General features: G+C 39.5%; 1 protein-coding gene across 1 annotated transcript; it reads left to right on the top strand.

Moving 5' to 3' along the window:
• Nucleotides 1–1,855: 1,855 nt before the first annotated feature.
• On the top strand, nucleotides 1,856–20,352 carry SEP1 (stress enhanced protein 1). Its single transcript, XM_087663730.1, has 4 exons — nucleotides 1,856–2,054; nucleotides 9,073–9,201; nucleotides 19,058–19,239; nucleotides 19,420–20,352. The coding sequence occupies exons 1-4, from the start codon at nucleotides 2,012–2,014 to the stop codon at nucleotides 19,525–19,527; spliced, it is 462 nt and encodes a 153-aa protein (XP_087519856.1). The 5' UTR covers nucleotides 1,856–2,011; the 3' UTR covers nucleotides 19,528–20,352.
• The last annotated feature ends 1,632 nt before the right edge of the window (nucleotides 20,353–21,984 follow it).

Consider the following 21,984-nt stretch of genomic DNA (forward strand, 5'->3'; position numbering starts at 1 on the left):
GCTTTTTTGTTAGGCTTGAGTGCTCCATATAGGATGATATCATTGCAGGCAGATATAAAACCTTTCCAAGTGCACTAGAGTAGCAACCTCCTCAAAGCCAAACAAGTAAGTTAGAAAAGGTGACCCAAACTAGGCATTCGTGCTATAACATTGTATATAGGGAAAATGATAGCAACCATGGCATTGTGAGAACCAAATTTCCCTTATATCCCATAACATAACCCAAGATCTAGTTACACTCAATAGGAGTGCTAAGAAGCCCCAAGAAAAAAGCCTTTATCGACAAAGAAAAATTGAAGAAGCATGGCTCTTCCTAAATGTATTGTCGTGAACCATTGGTCGATAGTGGGTGGTCCCCCTCTGAAGTAGAAGAAAATGTTGGCAATGGCAAAGTTAGAAAAGTGCTTGCACACTCATTCAAATGAGATGATGATTGTGGCTTTGAGGTGCTCAATGCCCTTTATATGTTGCCTTGGATCTTCTTCTCTTGTTGATGGCAGTTTGCTTCACTCTGATGGACTTTTCAACTTCAACCAAGTTTGATCCATTGCCTTTAGTTTTTGTAGCACAGTTGAGCTCCATCCTAGTAGTATGCAATTGGAGTAGGATCAAGATCCATGGCCATGCGATTGGCTAAGACTTGCTTCTTGCCACTCTACTTATTATGGCTAAGACTTGCTTCTTGCCACTCTACTTATTGTGGCTTTGCTTTATTCCCTCCCTATTTGCCAAACATAGACAATTGCATGCATGCAGTAGGATGCTACCATATGTCAAATTTTATATGACCTTTTAAGGCCACTTAATAGCATTGAAAGCCTACATGCCAGATAGGACCAATGTGGTCCTTCAATTGAGATTGTGGTGTTTTCTTGATTCACATTTTCCTCATGCAATGCCATTTTTTGCAATTTATTCTCCTAGTGCCCTATATGGTATCACACCTTTTTTGTAGAATGAAGAAGAGACTCTTGTATATGATGTACAATTCTCAAGATTTTGCAATAAATAGGAAAATAGGGGGTGTGAAAGTGAGGTGTTTGTAACATTTGTTGCATGTGGTATCTGTTTGTTTGTCAAAGTGTCATACTCACAAAGCCAAGATCTTGGGAGATGATGAGAATTTCAATTTATCTTCCAATAATGTGATGGGGCCTTAGGTGTGTAAGAGCATTTGAAAGAAAAGAGGATTGAGAGAATACCAAAGGATTTAACTATTGGCATGGCAATTGTAGTATTATCTATACACACCCATGAGGGGTTTGGGAGGGGGGGGGTCACTTTTGTCACAAGGCAAGGGGTGGGCATATGAGTTGTGTTTGGGGCTATGAGGGGGGCGCTTATAAGAGGGGCTACACACCAAGAGAAAAGCCCTACCCAACTAAAAAATTGAAGGGGCATATTGATGCGTGGCAAAACATATGAGTTGTGTTTGGGATGCGGCGGGCTTATAAGGGGGGCTACACACCAAGAGGAAAGCCCCACCCAACTAAAAAGTTGAAGGGGCATATTGACATGTGACAAAGATATATAGGTGCCGATTTTCACAGATTGCAAACACATTTGGACACGAAATACTCCCCACTCAATGTGCATTGTGCGTGCCCAACCCAATAAAGACAAACATTCTGCTCAATAAAAAATTTACTGCATTCAATGGGATTGGGACTGTCACCACAAGCATGGAAGCCCATTGGCTACACCAGTAGGCCATGCCCCATATTGTGACAAGGAGCAGGCGTTTTAGTATGAGATTCCCCACTTGTGCGAGCGGTGTGTATTATGAATACCTATTGGGCAGCTTGGGAGCGTGGAGCCACAAATCCACCTAGTCGTCCATACAAACGTGACCTGGCGTCTCACACTACCTTAGTACCACCCATGTGTGTGCTGGAAGCCTACTATGAAGTCCCTCGCAAAGTTTTCTTGATGTGGTTCGCCATAAATCCGTGACATTCGACCGTGTGGACACAGCCGCGAGAGAGTTTTGAAAAGGATAAGGTGCGGCGCCATGGATACCTTACTGTCATCTACCATCCTCTCTTGCTCATCAGGTACAGGCGTCGAAGATTACTCAGTTAGACCTTCGTAGCATTCAGGATTGTCTGGTCCATCTCGTCTGTGCAGTCACGACAATGCGGATACAACGAAGTAGTTGCAATTATTCTTTACCTTAAAACACGGAGATAGATGTGCCTTCTTACGTTAAGCCAGGATAGTAGTACTGTATGCGTGCTCTGCATCTTCCAATTGATTTTGCATCTTGTTGTTTAGTTTAAAAGGTCAGATTGAAGGTTGCCTGACAGCAGCATACTAGGAAGGATCTATCGAAAAACCTAAGGTCAAATTCAAAATTCCCTCAAGAAACAAAAAGCTTCCGGTTGTAGCGTGGAGCCTTTGAAAGTAGATAGAGAATGTTTTCATGGGTCGATAAATAAACAGAAGACTGACTTGCCCAACAATTTTCAGCTTTCATTTTTGGAAATACACTCACCTAGAGGGAAGCATGAACACACACACACACATTTGGTTTGGACTATAATACTTCATTGACCTAAAATGTACATCCTTGGTTGCTCCAACATTGAGCTATTAATATCAATGGAAAAGCATTTTGAATTGAACTTATGGAAGATCCCTAAGATAAAGGGCATCCTGAAGAGATTAGAGCAATGAAGATTGGAAAAATGCATATGCTTAATGGAATGCTAATTAAAGAGCCGAGTGTTGTGGGCATGACGGTCTATAGAGCTGAATATCGGTGCTAAGCAAAGAACTGAGCATAATCAGCATGTGTAATGTGACATTCAAATAGCTGAAATTGCTGTCCTCATGCAATAGCTAGAAATATGAAATGAAGAAGGTTAGAGAGGCAAATAAGAAAGGCTCAAGTAGTAGACCATGCCCATGGGCAAATGTACGAGTGTTTGATGGAGATGGGAATGAATAGGATGAGTTGTTCGAGCAATATATCTTTGACTCAAAAGAACCCTTAGGAAGTGCTTCCACCAAATGCCATTGTAAAATCTTTTCCTTGAGAGGGAGCTTACTTTTCCAAATGACTCAAATACATTTTCTCCACTAGGTAGGATGTTTACGAAAGCACTATAGATGATTAACATGCTCCCGAATCCATGATTGTGAAAGTAAAGGAGAATTTACATTTTCAACAAAAATATAGAAACACCATAAAAAAAACTTTTTCTTGAGAGGAAGCTTATTTCTATGAGCGAACTAAAGACATTTCTTCCACTACGTAGGAGGCTTATGAAAGAGCCAGAGATGATTACCATGGTTTTGAATCTACGATTCTGGAAATAAGAGAGAATTTGCAATTTTAGTAGAAATATCAAAGCTCCATTAAAAAACCTTTGCCTCGAGAGAAAGCTAAATGAGTTGAAGACATTTCTCCTGCTAGTTAAGATGCTTATGAAGGCACCATAGATGATTACCATGCTTCTAAATCCATGGCTATGGAAGCATGAGAGAATTTGCATTTTTATCACGAGCCAGTATGCTTATGAAAGTGCCATAGGTTATTATCATACTTCTAAATCCATGGCTATGGAAGCAATAGAGAATTTGCATTTTTATTATAAAGTTTTGCAAAGGAAAAGATGAAGTAGGTAGTTAGTGAACCAAGTTCCAATCATACAACTAAAGATTTGAAACCAAAGGAGGTATTGATTAAAATGGTTACCGCATATTAAGAATAACATGTTGAATAATACAATGATGCAAACCCTAACTTTGTTGGCGAGTAGCTTACAAGAATGATAAAATTTAGTTTTTGTTATTAACACACACACACACACGTGTGTACATATACCCATGCACATGTGTATATATGCATGCAATGTGTATGTATACATATATATGTATGTGTTACGGGAACATGAAATTTTGAGATACTCTAATTTTGCCGATAACATTTAATTAAGATAGTAATCAAATGTGAAAGATTGTTTAGCACGTGATGCATATGGCAATTATTTCATGGTAACAAGCCAAGGACTCCAAGAATGTAGTGGGTGTCAAAGGCAAAAGTTGTGATAAGTTATGTTTGACAGGTACTAGGTAGTACTTGGTGTTTTGGCATAGGCCAATTTATTAGCCACTAGTATCAGTAGGTGACATTAGAGACTAGGTATTAATTGATTAATTAATACTACTCTAAGGGTCAATAACTACTGAGGGATACTTGGAAGACAAATTGGTCTAGCCAATTTAATTATTGGTTGGTGGGATTAATTTTTTGAGTATTAGAATAATTATTAAATTAAATTTTAAAATTAATATTTTAAAAATTAATTTAATAAATTAAATAATGTTGAAAAATGGAATTATAAGGCTGTCACTTGGCAAAACTTGCCCATGCAAGTGGAAAAAACGTTTTTAGGGGCGGGTGGAAGTCTATTCCAACCATTGTATTTAGCTCCCTCCAAGAGTAGGTGATAGTACCCCAAGGCTCTTTTGGTGTAGATAACAACATATAGGAGGAGGCAACAGTCTTTCTGGTGGTCGTAAGCTGTAGGTAACAGCTTCCATGGTTATTTGAGCAGGGCAAATGTAGCTTTTCAGCACTTCTCGTGATGAAACTTTGAAATTTCTCTCTACAGCATTCTCTCTCACCCCCTAGCTATCTCTCAAGTTATCTCAATATTTTCTAGCAGTTTGAGCCATTAGAGGAAGAGATTTTAGGCAATCTTTATTGGAAACCCTAATTTATAGTAGAAATTAGAATTTTGACAGCTAGCTTGGGATATGTGCTCAGAGTTGAGGGCCTAGGACTTGAATTCTAGTAGCTAAAATTGAGAAATTTTAGGGAGATTCAAGAGGCTAGCTAGCTAATATCAGATTTGGGGTTGAATTTGTCTTTCAAGAAAGCAGGGTAAAGGCCAATCCCCAAGTAAACTAAGGGGCAAATTTGTTTGGAGGCTTGGTTAGTTTTGACAGTAAGAGGCACTTGGATTAGCAGAGGAGGTAAAAGGAGCTCAGTTGTTCTCCATCCATTTATCATATAAAGAAATTTTGAAAGGGACCCAGGGGCCAACAAGGTGTCCAATGTCTAAGATTAAAGTGGAAAAGTGTGCATTTTCAATTTTGTGAATTTGTTGATTGCTGTTATTAAGTGCTTAATCAAGTTTCACCACCCTCTTAAAGAAGGGAGGCTAGTTTCAAGGTTCCATCGTCGGGATACCATCAATTCCCTTGATTTGGTGGGTTGGAGGTACCTGATTCAAGGTCAAAAGCTTTACTCTAGTGCTGAAATTGTATTTAGTCGAGCATTACAGCAATAATGTCTTTAGATAGTGAGATTGGATCAAGCAATGATGATGTCTCTCAATCTGAAAATTCACAAAGTGTTGGGGAAAACGTAATGCTTGCACTTGGACAAGGCACAAAGCCTAGGTTGCAAGCTGAGAATGAGGGAATCGGACAAGAGGTGGGTCCTTCTAGGTCTCTTGAAGCTGTTGACCAGTAAGAGGAAGAGGAATTTGATGACTAGTGTAAAGATCAGTTGGAGGGACAACGGTTCAAATGTTAATGCAATTGGCATATGATCTTCAGTTCGTATGCTTTTTGAACCCCTTAAAGGAGGGCAGTAAAGGCAAGAAGAGAAATTCAAGAGGTTCAGGAGCAATATGCATTGAAGAAAGAGTCAATGCAACTACATGATATTCTAAATGTGGGCAGTGAGCATAAGAAAATGATGCTAGTGGAGCAATTGATGCATAGCAAGGCCAACTTGGAAGTGCCAATCCAATGTTTTTTGAATAGCAGGGCATAGATGCAATTATGGGCCAGTCAGGTTACTTTGGTGGTGGCACTAGTTTCCATGCTATGGCAAGTGAGGGATTGCATTTGGGGATGTATGACACAACTTCTTATCATATGCAGCAACCAATGCGTGGTAATGTACCTTAGTATGGCTGGTACTAGTCATTTATGATGGTAAAAGACACTTGGATTAAGGGAGGAGATTAGAGAATCTCAATTATATTCCATCCATTTGTAAGTAAAGATTAAAAAATATCTCAAGGGGTTGGCCAGGTTTGGGGCCAAAAGGTTGTCCATTGTCCAAGATTAAGTGGTAATATTTGCATTTGCAGCTTCTGTGAATTTTATGCTTGTTGTAATTGTTGATTAATTAGGTTATTACCACCCTCTCTGAGAAGGAAGCTTGGTTTCATGGTTCCATTGCCAAGATACCATAAAATCCCTTGACTTGGTGGGTTCGAGGCACTTGATTGAAGGCCGGAAGCTTTGCTCTAGTGCTGAAATTGTATTCAGTTACAAGCATTACATCAAGAATGTCTTCTTATAGTGGGGATCAAGCAGTGATGGTGCATCTCATTCTGAAAATGTATATAACGAAGAGGAAAATTGTATTCAGTTGAGCATTACATCAAGAATGTCTTCTTATAGTGGGGATCAAGTAGTGACGGTGCACCTCATTCTGAAAATGTATATAATGAATAGAAAAATGCAATGCCTAATCTTGAACAAGGCACGCAGCATGGGCAACAAGCTGATAATGTTGGTTTAGACCAAATGTGGCTCCTTCTAGGCCTTTAGAAGTTGATGACCTGTAAGAGGGAGAGGAATTCGACGACCAATTTAAAGATTAGTTGAGGATAGTAGCTGAAATGCTTGTGCAATTGACAAAAGATCCTCGGTTTATGCACTTTTTGTATCCCTTAAAAAAAGGATAGCAAAGGCAAGAAGAGGATATTGTTTTGAAAGAGCTTTCAGATAGCAAGATGCACCAAAGGAAAAGCCAATTATAGTAACATGATGTTCCAAATGTGAGTAGTGAGCGTAAGCAAATGATGCTAGTAGGGCAATTGATGTATAGACAATTCCAACTTGGAAGTGCCAATCCAATGCTTTTTGGATAGCAAGGCATGCATGCTAACGTAGGTTACCCGGGGTACTTCGATGGTGGTTTGATTTTCAAAGCAATGACTGGTAAATCGTTAGCTATGGGGAGGCAAGGACCGAATGTATTTGGTATGTGACCACCTATGCATGGTATGCAAGGCTCAATGTATCCAAATATGGCAAGTGGAATGGAAAAACCCAATGTATAATACTGTTCACATGATGATGGGGTACAAAGTGGCAAGTTTGGCAATGCAAACATGTAGCCCACTGTGTTTGGGACTCATGATATTAATTCTGGTCATGCAAAAGCTCCATATAGTGTTGGTCATGAGAAAAAATGCAGCTAGTAATACTTGCAAGAGGAAAATGGAGCTATAGTGCATGTAATGTATGGAAAATATATGTTGGTATGGCTGCTAGTATGCAAATTCCCATGCACAGTCACATTGCAATGGTCCAAAGATGACAAAAAAGAATGTTTCCTAATGCATTTGGTGCTCCTAGTATGTCAGGCACACGTGGGGGACTAGTTAGCTGGATGTAGTGTTCCATACTAGTTAAGTTGAAATTGCAACAATGTGAAGGTGTAAAGTATCGCAATGTTGAAGAGAGAAAAAGGCCTAGAACCTAGAGTAGGTTTTGGGGCATGAAGAGTTAGAGGTAAAGTATCCATGTGCTTCTTGGTGGTGAAGTTTTAGTATTGTTTTACACATTGATGGGTGCCAAGTGGATAGAAGGGAGTAACTTAGCGGATCTCTCTCAGAGCCAAGCAACATCATATTTGGGGTGTTTTATCAGTGAAGTTTGCTTTCGTGGCTGTCTAGATAAGGCAACGTTGGATTTCTTCCATTTTCTCGCCATGGAAGTCCAAATTTTCTCTCTTCTCAGCATTCTCTCTCATTCTCTAGTCTATTCTCATCCTTTCTGAGCAATTTTCAGCAAGATCAACCATTGGAGGTGGAGATTTTGACCAAACTCTATTGTAAATCCTAATTTATATCAGAAATTAGGATTTGACAGCCACCTCCGGAAGCATACTCAGAAATTGAAGGCCTATAGACTTGAAATTTAGCCACTGAAATTGGGGCAATTTCGGGAGATTCAAGTGGCCATTTAGTTAGCAAAACATTTGGGGTTAGATTTGTCACCAAGGAGCACCATTGAAGGCCAATCCTCGAGTAGACCAAGGGGCAAATTTGTTTGAAGGCTTGTTGGTCATTTATGATGGCAAGAGGCACTTGGATTAATAGAGGAGGTTAGAGAATCTCAATTGTACTCTATCCATTTGCAATTAGTGATAAAGAAATAACGTGAGGGGCGCTAGTTTTGGGGCTAACAAGTTGTCCATTGTCTAAGATTAAGTGGTGACATTTGCATTTAAAGTTTGTTTGAATTTTATGCTTGCTGTAATTGTTGATTAATCAGGTTAGTACCAACCTCTTTGAGAAGGAAGGCTAGTTTCAAAGTACTCTTGCTTGTCAATGTTTTGGAGGTTCGTATCTCATAATGCTTTGTTATGATGTTGGCATGGATAATTGGTGCCTGAAGAAACCAAGCAATGCTACCTATGCCTTATTACGGCCACACATGCACCATTCAGATCACATGCTTCAGGCACTTATGGTGTTTGGTGTGGATAACATTCTTCACTTGTGGAAGGTAGTCTTTGTAGTGGTGCTGATGGTTCTCGTCCTGGTATCATAAGCTGATGATGAAGCAGTCAAAATTGATACGGGTTGGGAAATAAAATGGAGTTTGCGAGATTGGTGATAGGATGAGGATTGATGCTTTGCAATCTGGAAGATTGTCAATAGGATGATGATGAATGGTTGTCCCCGATCTTACCATTGGACCAGTGGAAGTGTGAGCTTGAGAGGATCTGTTATCATCCTACATGTGGTGAGTTGCCTGATTGTTTGTGTTACTTTTTTTCCTCACCTTGTTTCAGTACCTGATTATAGCTGTATAAGATATTGGCTTTGCTTTGTTTTATTTTATTTAGCAGTGTCTTTTACTTGGTTTTAGGCTCATCACAGCTTGTGACTCTGCTGCCAGCAGGTGGTGCAATGAAGTGCCAAGGATGATGTTAGGCTAACTAAGTAAACAAGTTACTAACTCTTGTTAGATAAAGGGAAAGTTCAATTTCTGCTGTCTTGTGACGTGCATATCTTCATATTTTTGCAGGTCTGACAGTAAACAAAGTAATACCTGCCTGTTCAACATCTATATGCTGCCTCTTCAAACCTTCCCTACAAAGAAAAAGGGAGACTAGCAATATGAAATATTTTTCATGTCCAGCTTTTGGCTATGCAGGTACCACAATCAGTTCAGTCTTTAGCTTGTGCTGGGAACACATCTCCAAGTTTAAGTCCTCAAAGAAAAGAAGCTACATAATGGAAGTTTCATTGTTTTACAGCAGGCTATTAGAAGTTTTGGTTTGCTAGATTCTTAATTTACTGCTGTTTTGTTTGAGTGCGCAGGGCACATAAAAGTCTTGATCATCAGTATAGAGCAGCAGATTTGCTAGATCCCTAATGTCACTGCTGTACTATTTAAGTAAGCCGGTACATAAAAGTCTTGATTTGCTACTATCTTGACTGTATTGGTGTTTCATTTTAGTGAGGGAGGTAGGGAGGATACATGCAGAAGCCGAATTACATAGCTGCCTAGGATGAAACAAAGTTGCAATTACCAAAATCACTTTCCGACAAGTAGCTGTGTCATCTCCAATCAATGTCCTTTCCAGCCATCAGAAATTGGCTCAAGCCTCTTCAAGCACACAGACAATAATAAGGCACTAATGAGCAGGCTCTGTGAACTGATTTAGTCAGACTGAACTGATGGCTGTGAGCACCCCAAATATGAATCACTTCAGGGTGACAAATAGAGGGCAAGCTCATCTAAACCATAGTTGCATAGAAACTTGTTTGCTAAAGAGGAAACCCTCTTTTGTTTCCTACACAAGAAACTTTTTCTTATTCACCCAAAGATTTGAAAAAAAAAGCAAAGAGCATGAGTAGGTAATTAAAAGAACGACTTTTTAACCTTAGCTAGGAGAAAGCAACTTCAGACATTGTGTTTGAAGCTTGGAGTTTGCTATGGACACTAACTTCTAAGATCTGCTATCAAGGCTCTAGTGCTTACTACTTATGTCTGGGGTGTTTGGTGTCTGGTGTTTGAAGTGAGTCATTAGTGGACACTTTGATCATTATTTCGGATCTTTGAATTATCATGTTTGTTAACATGATATTTTGCAGTTGTCTTTTGAAAATTGTCTTGATGTCATGAGTAATGATGTCTTTGAAATGGTAATTGGGATTTGTAACATATATATTTGTTCAAGTTTATATTGTTTAGACTGTTGTATAGTGGAAATTTGTCTTATTTGTGCGGGTAATGGATGAACAAGGTTATTTCTTTGCATGCTCAATGTATCTACTATGAAGATACACTAGTATTTGCAGAGAAAACATAGGAAGCGTATGAACACAACTAACACAATGGAGTCTAACAAAGCACAAATGAAGAAGAAGACAATGAGGAATGGATGCTGAATGAATGATCTATCAGTTGGAAGAGATACAATTGGGTTCTCAAGGAGAGGAGGTCATCCAACTCTTGTTTTTTTTTTTTGAGGGGGTATTGGAGGGTGTCGTCCTCCGTGGAGGAATCCCAAGTGCAGCAAACTGCTAATCTCAAGAAATCTCATGCAGACCACTTTGGCAGTATCTTAGACAAAGACAACTGTCCCATGCAGGAGGTCCAGAGAGGACGAGTATGAAGATGATGACTGCAAGGGCTGATGACAGCACGGGAGCAGGCTGGAGTGTCTCATGCAGCAGTATAGAAGGCTGAGATGGCAAGACACAGATGTATGCAGCCTTATGAGGTGAGAGCAGCAGTTGGAAATCAAAAAGCAGCTGTCAGGAGGATGCTAAAACGAATGGCACAGCAGTAAGAGCAGGCTGAGATGCAGGTGACAGTACATGTGAATGGTAGGACAGCAGGGCAGCAGCCTGGACAGCAGCACAAGGTGATGATGATGACTGCAATTGTGATGAGAGAGGGCGATAGGTTTTGAGGCAGCAGGGTGATGGAGGAGAGCTGGCAATGCAAGGGCGAGAGTGAGTGATGAGAATGGCAATTTACAATGAGCCTCTTTTATAGAACTTTCTGAGGTAGTTATCATACCGTACTCCTAGATTCTCATTTTGATGTTTGGATCTTTCTGGGACTGTTTTAAGAGTTAAAAAAATGCTAGAAAAATTTGATCAATTTAATCAGGCCATTAAAGGCGACCAAAGAGAGTGAAAAGACAGCTTCGAGTTTTGACTCAAAAGGTCCCACCGCAAGGAGACCAAGTCATCAGGTCAAGTGTGTCACACAAGACTGCACAAGGACCTACTAGAACTGCAAAGGTGATGGATATCTTCCCTTGAGTCACCTAAGAAACTCACCTTGATGAAATCAAGACATTGGACTGAGGTTACCACAATGATTGCTCAAGGGCTTGCAATGATTGCAAAGGTGACAAACACTCCTAGGTGGTTTAGATTCTTGTTCTCTTTGCATTTTGTTTTTTTGGTTTTGTTTATTTGTTTTCTGTTTGATATTTGATGTGGCTCGTTAGTTCTTACAGAAGTCAAACCAAAGTACTTTGCCATTGTTAAGGGTGTCGATGTGTAAGGTATGGTGAAGTGAAGGTATAGATAATAATGGACGCAAGGATTGTTGCAGCTTCTCAAGAACTTGGGGTGAGCAATGGAAGCCCACGATGTTCCACTTGATGAGGTAAAATGGGATCATGCCAAGGAGGTATAATATATAGTGTTTGGTATGTGCTTGATACATTAGGTGTGATCATGCCAAGGTGGTATGATACATAGTCTTTGGTGTATGTTTGATGTGTTAGGTACGGTCTAATATTTTATTATGTAAAACTGGTAAGGTACATAGAACTTATTAAGATGCATAAAATAGGTGGCTGCCATGTGTTCATGGGTGCTGCCATGTGAAATTGTTAGCCTGTATTTTGTCAACCGGTCATCTCTTGGTTGTGAGCTGCGTTAGAGTCTCTTTGACGGAGACATTGGAGCTCAAATAGTTTTCGGCCCATTCTTTTGTGTGCATTTCTTTTTTAGTGAGTTTTGGGTGTGTTCACACTGCCAGAAGACGTGATTCATTGCCAGAGGCTAGTTTCCAGCCTTTGCATTTCTTTTTCAGTCGCTGGACGACCTGTTCACACTTGGTAGGAGGTGATCTTTTTTATTTGCAATCTGCATTTTTATGTGGCGATTGCATTATTTTATTCTATGAAATACAATTGGCCAGTTTTTTTGCCTCTCCCACAATCCAATCAGCTAGATTTGAGCACGATTTGCATTATTTTATTCTATGAAATACAATTGGCCAGTTTTTTTGCCTCTCCCACAATCCGATCAGCTAGATTTGAGCACAATTTGCTATATATAGCAGGGCGATTGGATATAGAAGGGTGATTGGCTGCTGCCATTATCCTTCTGCAGATTTGGACAGCATACTCTGACTTCCAGCCTCTCCTCCGTCTCCGTTGCTATTGTTTGTCATTAACCTGATCCAGTGCCCTCAGTGACACGTTGGGCTGTGTGCAGGACTGATCAATCCACCTTTTGTATTCAGCTTCCATTCAGATTTATTACGCCATTCACTTCTTTCATTGCAATCTTTGTCCTCCCTTCCTCTCCTTCTTGTTATTCTTCCGTTGTATACTCTCACAGAAACTACTATTGAACATGTAAGATAATCTTAGAAAAAAGAAAGAACCATTCTAAAATATCGTACATGTAAGATTGAGAAAGTAAAGATATTTGAGAGAGAGAGAGAGAGAGAGAGAGAGAGAGAGAGAGAGAGTCTTCAATATGAGAGAGAGAGAAAGTACTAAACAGTATAAAAGTTTAGAGGATGATGCTTTTTACCTCAGTTTGTAGGCTAGTAGGCTACAATAAGTGCAATGATTGAAGGAAAAACAATGATATAGGTCATGATTGATAACTAAGAAACAAATCAAAATTTTATACACACACACATGTTTTACTAAACACACTAACATTAAATAGTTCACTAGGATCATTGAACCAATTAGATGGAATATTTTAACCATTTAAACAGATGATTATATATTAATTAATGAGTATCTATTAATCCACATACTATGTGGATGATGGAGTAATGCAATCTTGATGATGCTACATAAATGTATGGGGTTTTACTTGGATGAATGTGTACAATTGTAGGTTTTCATTCAGTCCAAATGGACAACATATACACAATGCTAATAAGGGGGTAATGCAAGGGGGAACACACACATGCTAGTGCAAGATGTGCCACTTGTGTTGGGGAATCATTGATTTCCCCAAGCATCCTTTTAAAATAAATGATCTAATGCATGGTAGATACAACAAGGAAGGATGCCGGTGTGGAAGACAAAGAAAACAAGTTGAAGCTTGAATGTTTCATGTATGGAAACTAATTTCCTTCCAAACCATCAATGTTGATTCTAAAGGAGGAGCTGAAGTTGGTTATGCTGCCAAGAACTTGATCTAGAAGGAGATGGAATAGAAATGCCTCAATTGGAAGAGTTATGTTAGGAGTATTTGGCATGGTGGCATCAAGGGCTCGACCTTTGAAGGGGAAGCCTACATTTGAGTTGAAGTAGGTCTCAACCAAGAGAGAAGACGTGTCATTGAACCACCAAGGGACGATAGAAGAATCGTGTCTCCGGCCTTGTCATGACTAGTGCACACTTGCAAAATTAGTACTTAATAGAAACACAAGGCTAATATACAAGTACTGGAAGAGAGACCAGAATGTATATACTAGTGCTTTACATTGAGATGCTTTGTTTGTGAAGCTAAGCATACAAAGTGAAGCTTAAAAGAGATGTAATAAAAGAGGTGTTAACAATCGTTCTTATCTTTTGGTTGTGAGCCTTGCCTTGAGTCATTGAAGAACATTAAGAGCATTGTCTAGGTCTGGTCATTTTGGCAATTTTGGTCATTGTTTGCTTTGTCTCTATTTTTGGGCTCATGTAGCTTTTTGGCCTAAGACATTGTCGTAGAGGATTTGGTCACTATCTTTGAAGAGTATAGGATAGTCTTGCCTATTTATAGGCTCACGTATTAATTGGTCTTCATCACTTCGGTCATCAACTTCTTTTGTATGTTGCTTTCTCTCTCCTAGTGCCCTCATTACAACTGCACCCTATAGGACGTGTAGGGTTAAGCTTGTTTAAAGAAATGCTTGAGCATAGATAGAGAAACACAAAATGTAGAACAAACATAGAGTGGATGAAGTAAGAATGAACATTGACATGTTGAAATTCTACAAAGGGGGCCCCAAATTTTTGTGTATTGATCGTTAGATATACTACCTCCATATGTGAATGAATACACATCAATGTGTGTTAGTGTGTGAACATGCCGTAGTGTGTATAAGTTTAGGGTTAGGTTTCGAGGTCATCCCTAGGTCTATAAAATAAGGCCCTAACTTGTACTTCAAATCTCGCTTTATCAATCAATCGATCTATTTAGTTTGTGTACTTGCAAGATTTTTTTTCCTCTCTGTCTCTCTCTCTCTCACTCTCTTCTCTCTCACCTTCGTGTTGTTTCATTTCGCCATAGCTTGCTTGTCTTCTCTTTTAGCTCCATATCCAATAGTGATATTACAGAGGGTTTGGTTGGTCTATGCCACCATTGGTGCTTCTCTAGACTCCAGAGCTCCCAAACCTTGGCCAACGTGCTACCGCCTTATTCAATTCATTGTCACATCCGCTACACATCATCAACAATAGCAAAAGAAGCACAAAAAGGAGAAGTTGAAGAAGAAGAAAAAGAAGAAAAGGAAGAGGATAAGAAGAGAAAGAGAAGAAGAAGAGGGTGGTTGCTTGCCACATACGTCCCTTACCTTGCACACAAAGTTCATCTAGTTGCTTGCCAAGATAGTGTGCCACTATTGTTGTGTTGTCGACCTGATTAGCACCGCCCAAGTGCATCAAGAGCTACTGCCAAATCTATTGCTAGGAGCATCGATTGCAAGGAGTGTGGTAGCTGCTTGAGATGTTGGGATGGAGAGGAAAGCATGCTACGCAATGCATGGGCTTTCATTTGGAGGGATCCCTAGTCTCATATGTTTTCGTGAGATCTTCCAAATGCCCAATATACACACGCAATGCTAATGCAAGGGGCGATCTAAAAATGGACATGCTCAAGTAGGAAGGTGCCACTTGGACAAAGCCCTAATAAGAGAGTTATTCACTTGCCAAGCGTTCTTTTACAATGGAAAATAAATGTAGATACAAGAGGGGAGGGATCTCGATGTCAAAGACAAAAAAGACAAGTGGATTCTTGAATATACATGTGGAAAGGGAAACCCTCTCTCATACCATGGGTATCGATGTCAAAGGAGAGGAGTTGCAATCAGTCGATGGTGTTGATAACTTGAATGAAGAAGATGAAGATTTTAGTTGGAAGAGCGGTGTAAGAGAAATATCTACCATGGTAACTTTAGGGGACACCGGAAGCTTAGTCTTAGAGAGGAAGCCCCATGTTAGTCAAAGAAGTAGGGCTCAATTGAACTGGTTAGCTATGCCTTTTGGTGTCGTGGAAGGCATTGTTTGAGGGGGACTGTCTATAGATCACATTACTAGGAGGTCACCATTGGGTTGTGTGGGAACTAGCCTTTAGGAGTAGAAATAGTGCTACAATTGCAGTAGTAAGACCCTCTTCAATTGCCGAAGGGAATGACCCTACGTGGGTTTGCTTGATGTATGCAGGATAATAGGAGAAGACCTAGGAGTATTACCTTGGGCCTTGGAGTGACACTCCTTATCCACATGACCCGTACATTGGTAGTAAGTGCAAGGTTTGTTCTTTGTAGAAATGCTGCACATCTCCTACAAACATCTCCTAATGGTTCGCTTGGCGTGTGCTACACGTGTTAAAATCTTACCCGTCACGTTGTCAGTCTTTTGATCTACATGCTACTCTGTTTAACATTACCATGGAGACCGTGTTGACCTCTTGACTATCACAAGAACGTGAATTTTAAACTTAATGCTCTTTGGAAACTTAAGTTGTGCACATGTGAGATGCATACGTGAGATTAAGTTAGATGTGTGTCATAGTGAGATTAAGTTAGATGTGTGTCATAGTGACAGATAATCCGAGCCTTTGTAGTGGGGGACAATGGGAGAAGTTGTGGACAGGTGCCAATGGAGTAGCTAGGATAGATCTTGGCTAGGGACATTGAATTTCCCATTGGAAATGACTTTTGGTGTTGTGGGGCGAGAGTTTAAAATGATTTAATGTTCTAAACTAAGTTTAGTGGAAAGTTTCAATACTTTTTAAGTTCAAATAGATTACGAATTTAAAATGGGGATGGGCACTGTTCAATGTCATTGATGGTAGGGCCAAAGGGCTAGGCAGCTCGTTTTTGCATGTAGGGGCCCCAATGAAAATGCAAATTTTCCCAATGTCAAGTTTGGATCAATTTTGGGCCGCATGCAAGTGTATCTTCCATGTTGGGCTGTTTTTCTCCCATTTTGGGCTGTTTGGGGCAGATTTGAGGATGGAGAACTCAAATGAGAGTAGGAAGAATGCTGTTGAGGCTTCATAACAGCAGTGCAAACTGATTTGAAGCAGTCTCTGGGGCTGTGAACAGCAAGAAACACTAAAATTCAGGTCATTGACAGTTGCTGTGGCAGAAATTAACCCTAAAAAACCAGCAAGTGATCTGATTCTCTCTCTTTGGAGGGGATTGCTGTTACAGCACTTTCTTGGCATCAATTTGAAGGTATCTCTCTTCTTTGTTGTCTTTCTCCATCATCTCAGCAAATCTGAAGATATTCAGCATTCTTTTTACTGAATTTAGACCTGACCATTGGTATACTATGAATTCATAGCAATATTGTTAAAGAAATACTGCAAGGGGCATTGATCTAAGGGCCAATCAAGTGTCCCTTATCCAAGATTTTTGTGTAATAAGTGTTAAATTAGGCTATCTACCACCCTAACTGAGAAGGAAGGATGGTACCATCAACCAGCTCCACATCATCCATTGATACTTGACTTGCCGCAACAAACTTCACACTGTTAGAGATAAGGTATTAAAATTAAAACCTTGATTAAAGTTTAATCTCTTTCTTTAGGAGGGTTCACATGAAAGATTGGGGCTTTTCAAAATTTGAGTCAATTTCTTTGAAATTTCACAATTAAAATCTGGGTCTTTTCACGTTCGAGCACTTTGCCAACCATCAAATAGAGACCTCCAGCGATGCGTTGGAGATTGCCTCGGGGCTCGCTTTCGACTTTGGGTGAAAATTGACCCGTCAAGCATCCAAAAGAGTGGTAACCTAATTATGCACTTAATTACAACAATTAACAAATTCACAAAACTGAAATGTACACTTCACCATATAATCTTGGACATTGGATAGCTTGTTGGCCCCAAAATTGGCACCCCTTGCGGTATTTCTAATTTTTATTGCAAATGGATGGAGTACAATTGAGATTCTCTAACCTCCTTTGCTAATCGAAGTGCCTCTTGCTGTCAAAACTGACCAACAAATCTCCAAATCAATTTGCTCTTTGGTTTGTTTGGGGATTGGTCTTCACCTTGCTCCTTGAAAGACAAATTCAACCCAAAATCTGATATTGGCTAGTAGCCTTTTGAATCTTCTTAAAATTCCTCAATTTCAGTTGTTGGAGTTCAAGTCCTAGGCCCTCAATTCCGAGCACATATCTCGAGGCTGCTATCAAAATCCTAATTTTTTATGTAAATTGGGGTTTACAGTAGAGATTGACTGAAATTTCTCCCTTTGAAAGCTTAAACTGTTGGAAAATGCTGAGGTAACTTGAGTGATGGCTACAAGAATGAGAGAGAATAATGTAGAGAGAGAAATTTCAGAGTTTCATCGCAAGAAATGCTAAAAAGCTACCATTCCCTTGCTTAAACAGCAATGGAAACTGTTACCTACAGCTTATGACGATTAGAAAGACTCCGCCCCCTCCTATATATTGTCATTTGTATCAGAAGGACCTTGGCCTGGTATCACCTGCTCCTAATTGAATAATTATTCTAGTGCTCGAAAAATTAATTTCACTAGCCAATAATTAATTTGGCTAGGTCAATTTGTCTTCCAAGTATCCGTGAAATAGGTAATGCCTAGTCTCTAATATCACCATTGACATTAGTGGCCAATAAATTGGTCTAGGCTGAAGTTTGACACTAGGTACCACCTAGTATCTATTAGGCATAACTTATTGCAACTTTTGCCTTTGACACCAATTGATATCTTGGGGTCCTAGGTCCTACACTGTGAAATAATTGACTTTCATCTCACATGTGTAAGTCGCATCAGCACATTTGATTAACTTTTAAACAAATGCTAAGCAAAGCAATAAAATTTCAAGTCCTTGTGACAATTTGAGTGCTATTTCTTGAAGTAGTGAGATGCTATATTACAAGTTTTTTTTCTCCACAAAGGTGGAGCATCGGGCTCTATGTAGTTCAACCAAGGATGATGCATGGTTGAGAAGATAACTTGCAGATATCAGCTTCGCATAGCAATAAATGATAGTTATTCACCACAACAACTGAAGTTGCTTCATTGGAGCTAGGAACTGGTGTTTTGTGATTGCAAAAAGAACATTGAGGTCCAATATCTCTACAGCTTGCAGATATCAGCTTGAATCCCTTTCTGAGCTCAACTGGCTCAGAGTGACCTATTGATATTCATAATTGAATGTGCCCAATGCCACTGCATCCCAGGTTTTAGCATGATATAGGAATGGCACACCTCATGCGAATTAGGTATTTGACAGGAAATTTTAACATGATTGAAAGTCTACATGTCAGAATAGGCAATTTCTTGAACTCTTATGTGCGATGTATTCATGCTATTAAGTTGGGAGCATGGGATCTGCTACTTTTGTGTGTGGGTTTAGTGTCAATATCTATCAGTACATATGCAACAAAAGGTTTACACTTATTTAATATTTGGGAAGGTTCAGTACCAAACTCTTCTCTTATTCAGCCATAAAGGTCCTACTATATGAGTTGAGGATCCTAAATTGTTCTATTATTATGTCCATCAGTTGAAAGATGACAAAGAACTAAAAACTGTTTTTTTCAGGTTGCTTAAAGGGTGCCAATGTGCATACGCAACAGCCTATGGTCCATTCAGTTAATGTGGCACGATGTGAGGCTCAAGAAGGTAACAGTAACAGCTTGGACATATGGTTGGGACGTGCAGCCATGTTAGGATTTGTGAGCGTGGTTGCAGTTGAAATATCAACAGGAAAAGGTGTACTGGAGGTAATGTTGGTTATTAGGCCATCATCCTCATGAATTTAACATTGCTGCAAATAAAACTTAGTTTGACATTCACTTTGAGCTATTGGGCTGGGGTATGACTTCAATTCTTTACAGCAAAGCATTCACTTTGACAATTGATGTTGTTCTAATAACTTGACTGAAAGAGGCAGAATTTTGCAGAATGCAGGTTTGTCGACTCCCCTACCAACATTGGCACTAGCTCTCACAGCGGTAGTTGGTGCAGTCACAGCATTTGGAATTTTCCGGTCTGCTAGTGACGATAACTAGATGAATGATGATAGTGGGTGTTCTCTTTCCAACTCTTGGTATCTATGGACCATTGTCTGTCACAAGGGATGCTGGCCAAAGAGTTGGCCTTATTCTTCACGATTGCTGGCCTGCAGATCATTTTTAACAAAAGGAGCAGCAACAGTTCACATCACCTCACGCAGCCTTAGTGTGGTTGTGCAGTTCTTATCTAGTAGAGCAGAATATTCTCTGGTGTACAGATGGTGTGAGGAAAATCATCTGACTGGGAATTTAGCAATCACTATTCTTTGTGTCTGGTAGCTCTGGGTAAAAAGGTCTAAATCTTCAAGGATCTTGAGATGTTCTAAAGACCCTGGCTCAGAGCATGAGGAGGACCTATTTTCTCTTTTATTAGTGGTGCTTTATGGGTAAGTGCAATCCTTGCAAGTTGTGTAACTAGGAGGGAATATTTGTAAGACTATTCACTTTTCTGTTGAGCAATGTTCAAATGGTTGGCAGCAGGTTTCTAGTGAAAGAGGTTATAATTAGTCGTTCCGAGGCCATCATTCTGAAGTTTTATGAAGGTTGTGGCTTTCATAATGGAAACCAGAGTTGAAGGTACTACACGAGGGCTAGTGATGTTGATATGACATATGTAACAATTTTTCAGAGCATGCCATTTGAAATAGAATTCACTGTAGCCTGCTTTTCATAGGAAGTGATGAAATAGATAGGAGTTCATCTACTCATAACAATATCAAGATTATAAGAATTTGTTGTCATTGTATATTATGATTTGCACTCTACTCGTGATGGGGACAATTATCAAGGAGCTTGTAACAAGGAATGTAAGGGCAACTCAAGAAATACTTGGCATGGTAAAGTCCAACTTAAAACCAAGTTTCATATTGACAATAAAGACTGAGAAACAATGACATCTGCTAAGAACAAATACATTGAAATTATCATATTATGTTATGTGCTTTTGATTAAAAGATTTATATTAAAACGAATCGCCTTGGATATTGTTCTTACTTTGATTAGAAGGATCTCGTGGGGGCCTAGAATTTTAGTAAGGCATTACAAGAATCGAATTCATAACGATCTCCCGATGATATAATAAGGCCAGTAACCTTACGTATCACTAGAATTGTGCGAGCCTTTGCCCCATATTTAAAGTAAATCCTTCATCTTAGCAAGGTGAGAAACTTTCCTACGGTCTACCATTAGAATTTATGATGCAGGATGTGGCTAAACTAGTTGTGAAGTTCTCATATGAGAAAGTTAGGCAAGCAATTTTCTTTAGACTTGTATGCAATCCTGAATTCTATCGGAGTGAAGTGAGCCATTTGAAGATGCGGCAATTTGTTTTTTGCCAAGAGGTTTCTTGTTGGGAGGTTTCATGAAAATGGAGTTTCTTGCTAGAGTGAAAGCCAAAATAGTTAAGTTCTTGCTTTTCTTCCTCCAATCCCTTGTTGCTCTCTTTAATTGAAGCTCTCCTTCCTCATTACAATGGAGGATCTTAGCCTTGCCACCATTGCAAGTTGACTTTGCTCTACTCAAGTTTTGATTCTCACACCCAACATCTAGGGCTTGACCAAAAGAGAAATTTCTCATTTTAGTTCTTGAAATAGCCCACCATAGCTCATCTTGCTTTAAGTCCTCATAACATCCCTCGTCAACATCTTCTATAGCTCTCATCACATGGTTCGATGGATGTGGGTGATTACACTAACTATTTAGACAACGAAGATTTGCAAGATGGTATGCAGATTCTATATTCTCAATTGTAGGTCTTGCAAGCAATTCCCGACAAGGGGTATGAGCTCTAGCAAACTTGGTGAATGAGATAGCTTTAATGGCTTTTTTTAAAAAGAGGATAGGAGAAATAATTCACCATGTAGATCATCAACCTCTCTCAGCGCTAAACCTTTGGCATTTTGGTCATTTCTTTGACTAGTAGCATGTCACTTTGGCCTTTTGCATGATCTTATCTTGAGTGAGGCATGAGCTCCATTGCTTCACTTAGTAAGGATACAATGAGCAATTGCTAGTAGGCATGATCCAGGTGAATAAAGGGGTTTACAAGAGGCTATCATGTGACCGCTATTTTGATAAACATAGCAATCTCTTTTAATAGAATTTGGCATTGTTGTTAGTGGCAAACGATTGCATGATCAAGGTGTTGGGTATGTAACTAACCACATTTGAGCATCAGTATTGGGCCTTGGAGCACTATTTATGGACCATGTATTGATAGTATTGATGCTAGATAGGTGTTGATGGTGCTTTTCTTTGGTATATCTCATGGTTGTACTTTGCTATGCATTGGGCTCACTTTTTGACATAGAAACTTGGATGCTTCATTATGTATGTGCAAGGGATGTGTACACGATGTGCTCTCACGATGGAGCATATTCATATATATGTATTTCACAATATCTTGCCTTTTGTTTTCAAGGCATTAACACTTGCTTTTGGGTTGCTATTTGATTG

Source organism: Lygodium microphyllum, chromosome 23 (genome assembly GCF_053477565.2).
Source record: "Lygodium microphyllum isolate KBCC chromosome 23, Lygodium_microphyllum_v1.1.10, whole genome shotgun sequence".
Classification (NCBI taxonomy): domain Eukaryota; kingdom Viridiplantae; phylum Streptophyta; class Polypodiopsida; order Schizaeales; family Lygodiaceae; genus Lygodium; species Lygodium microphyllum.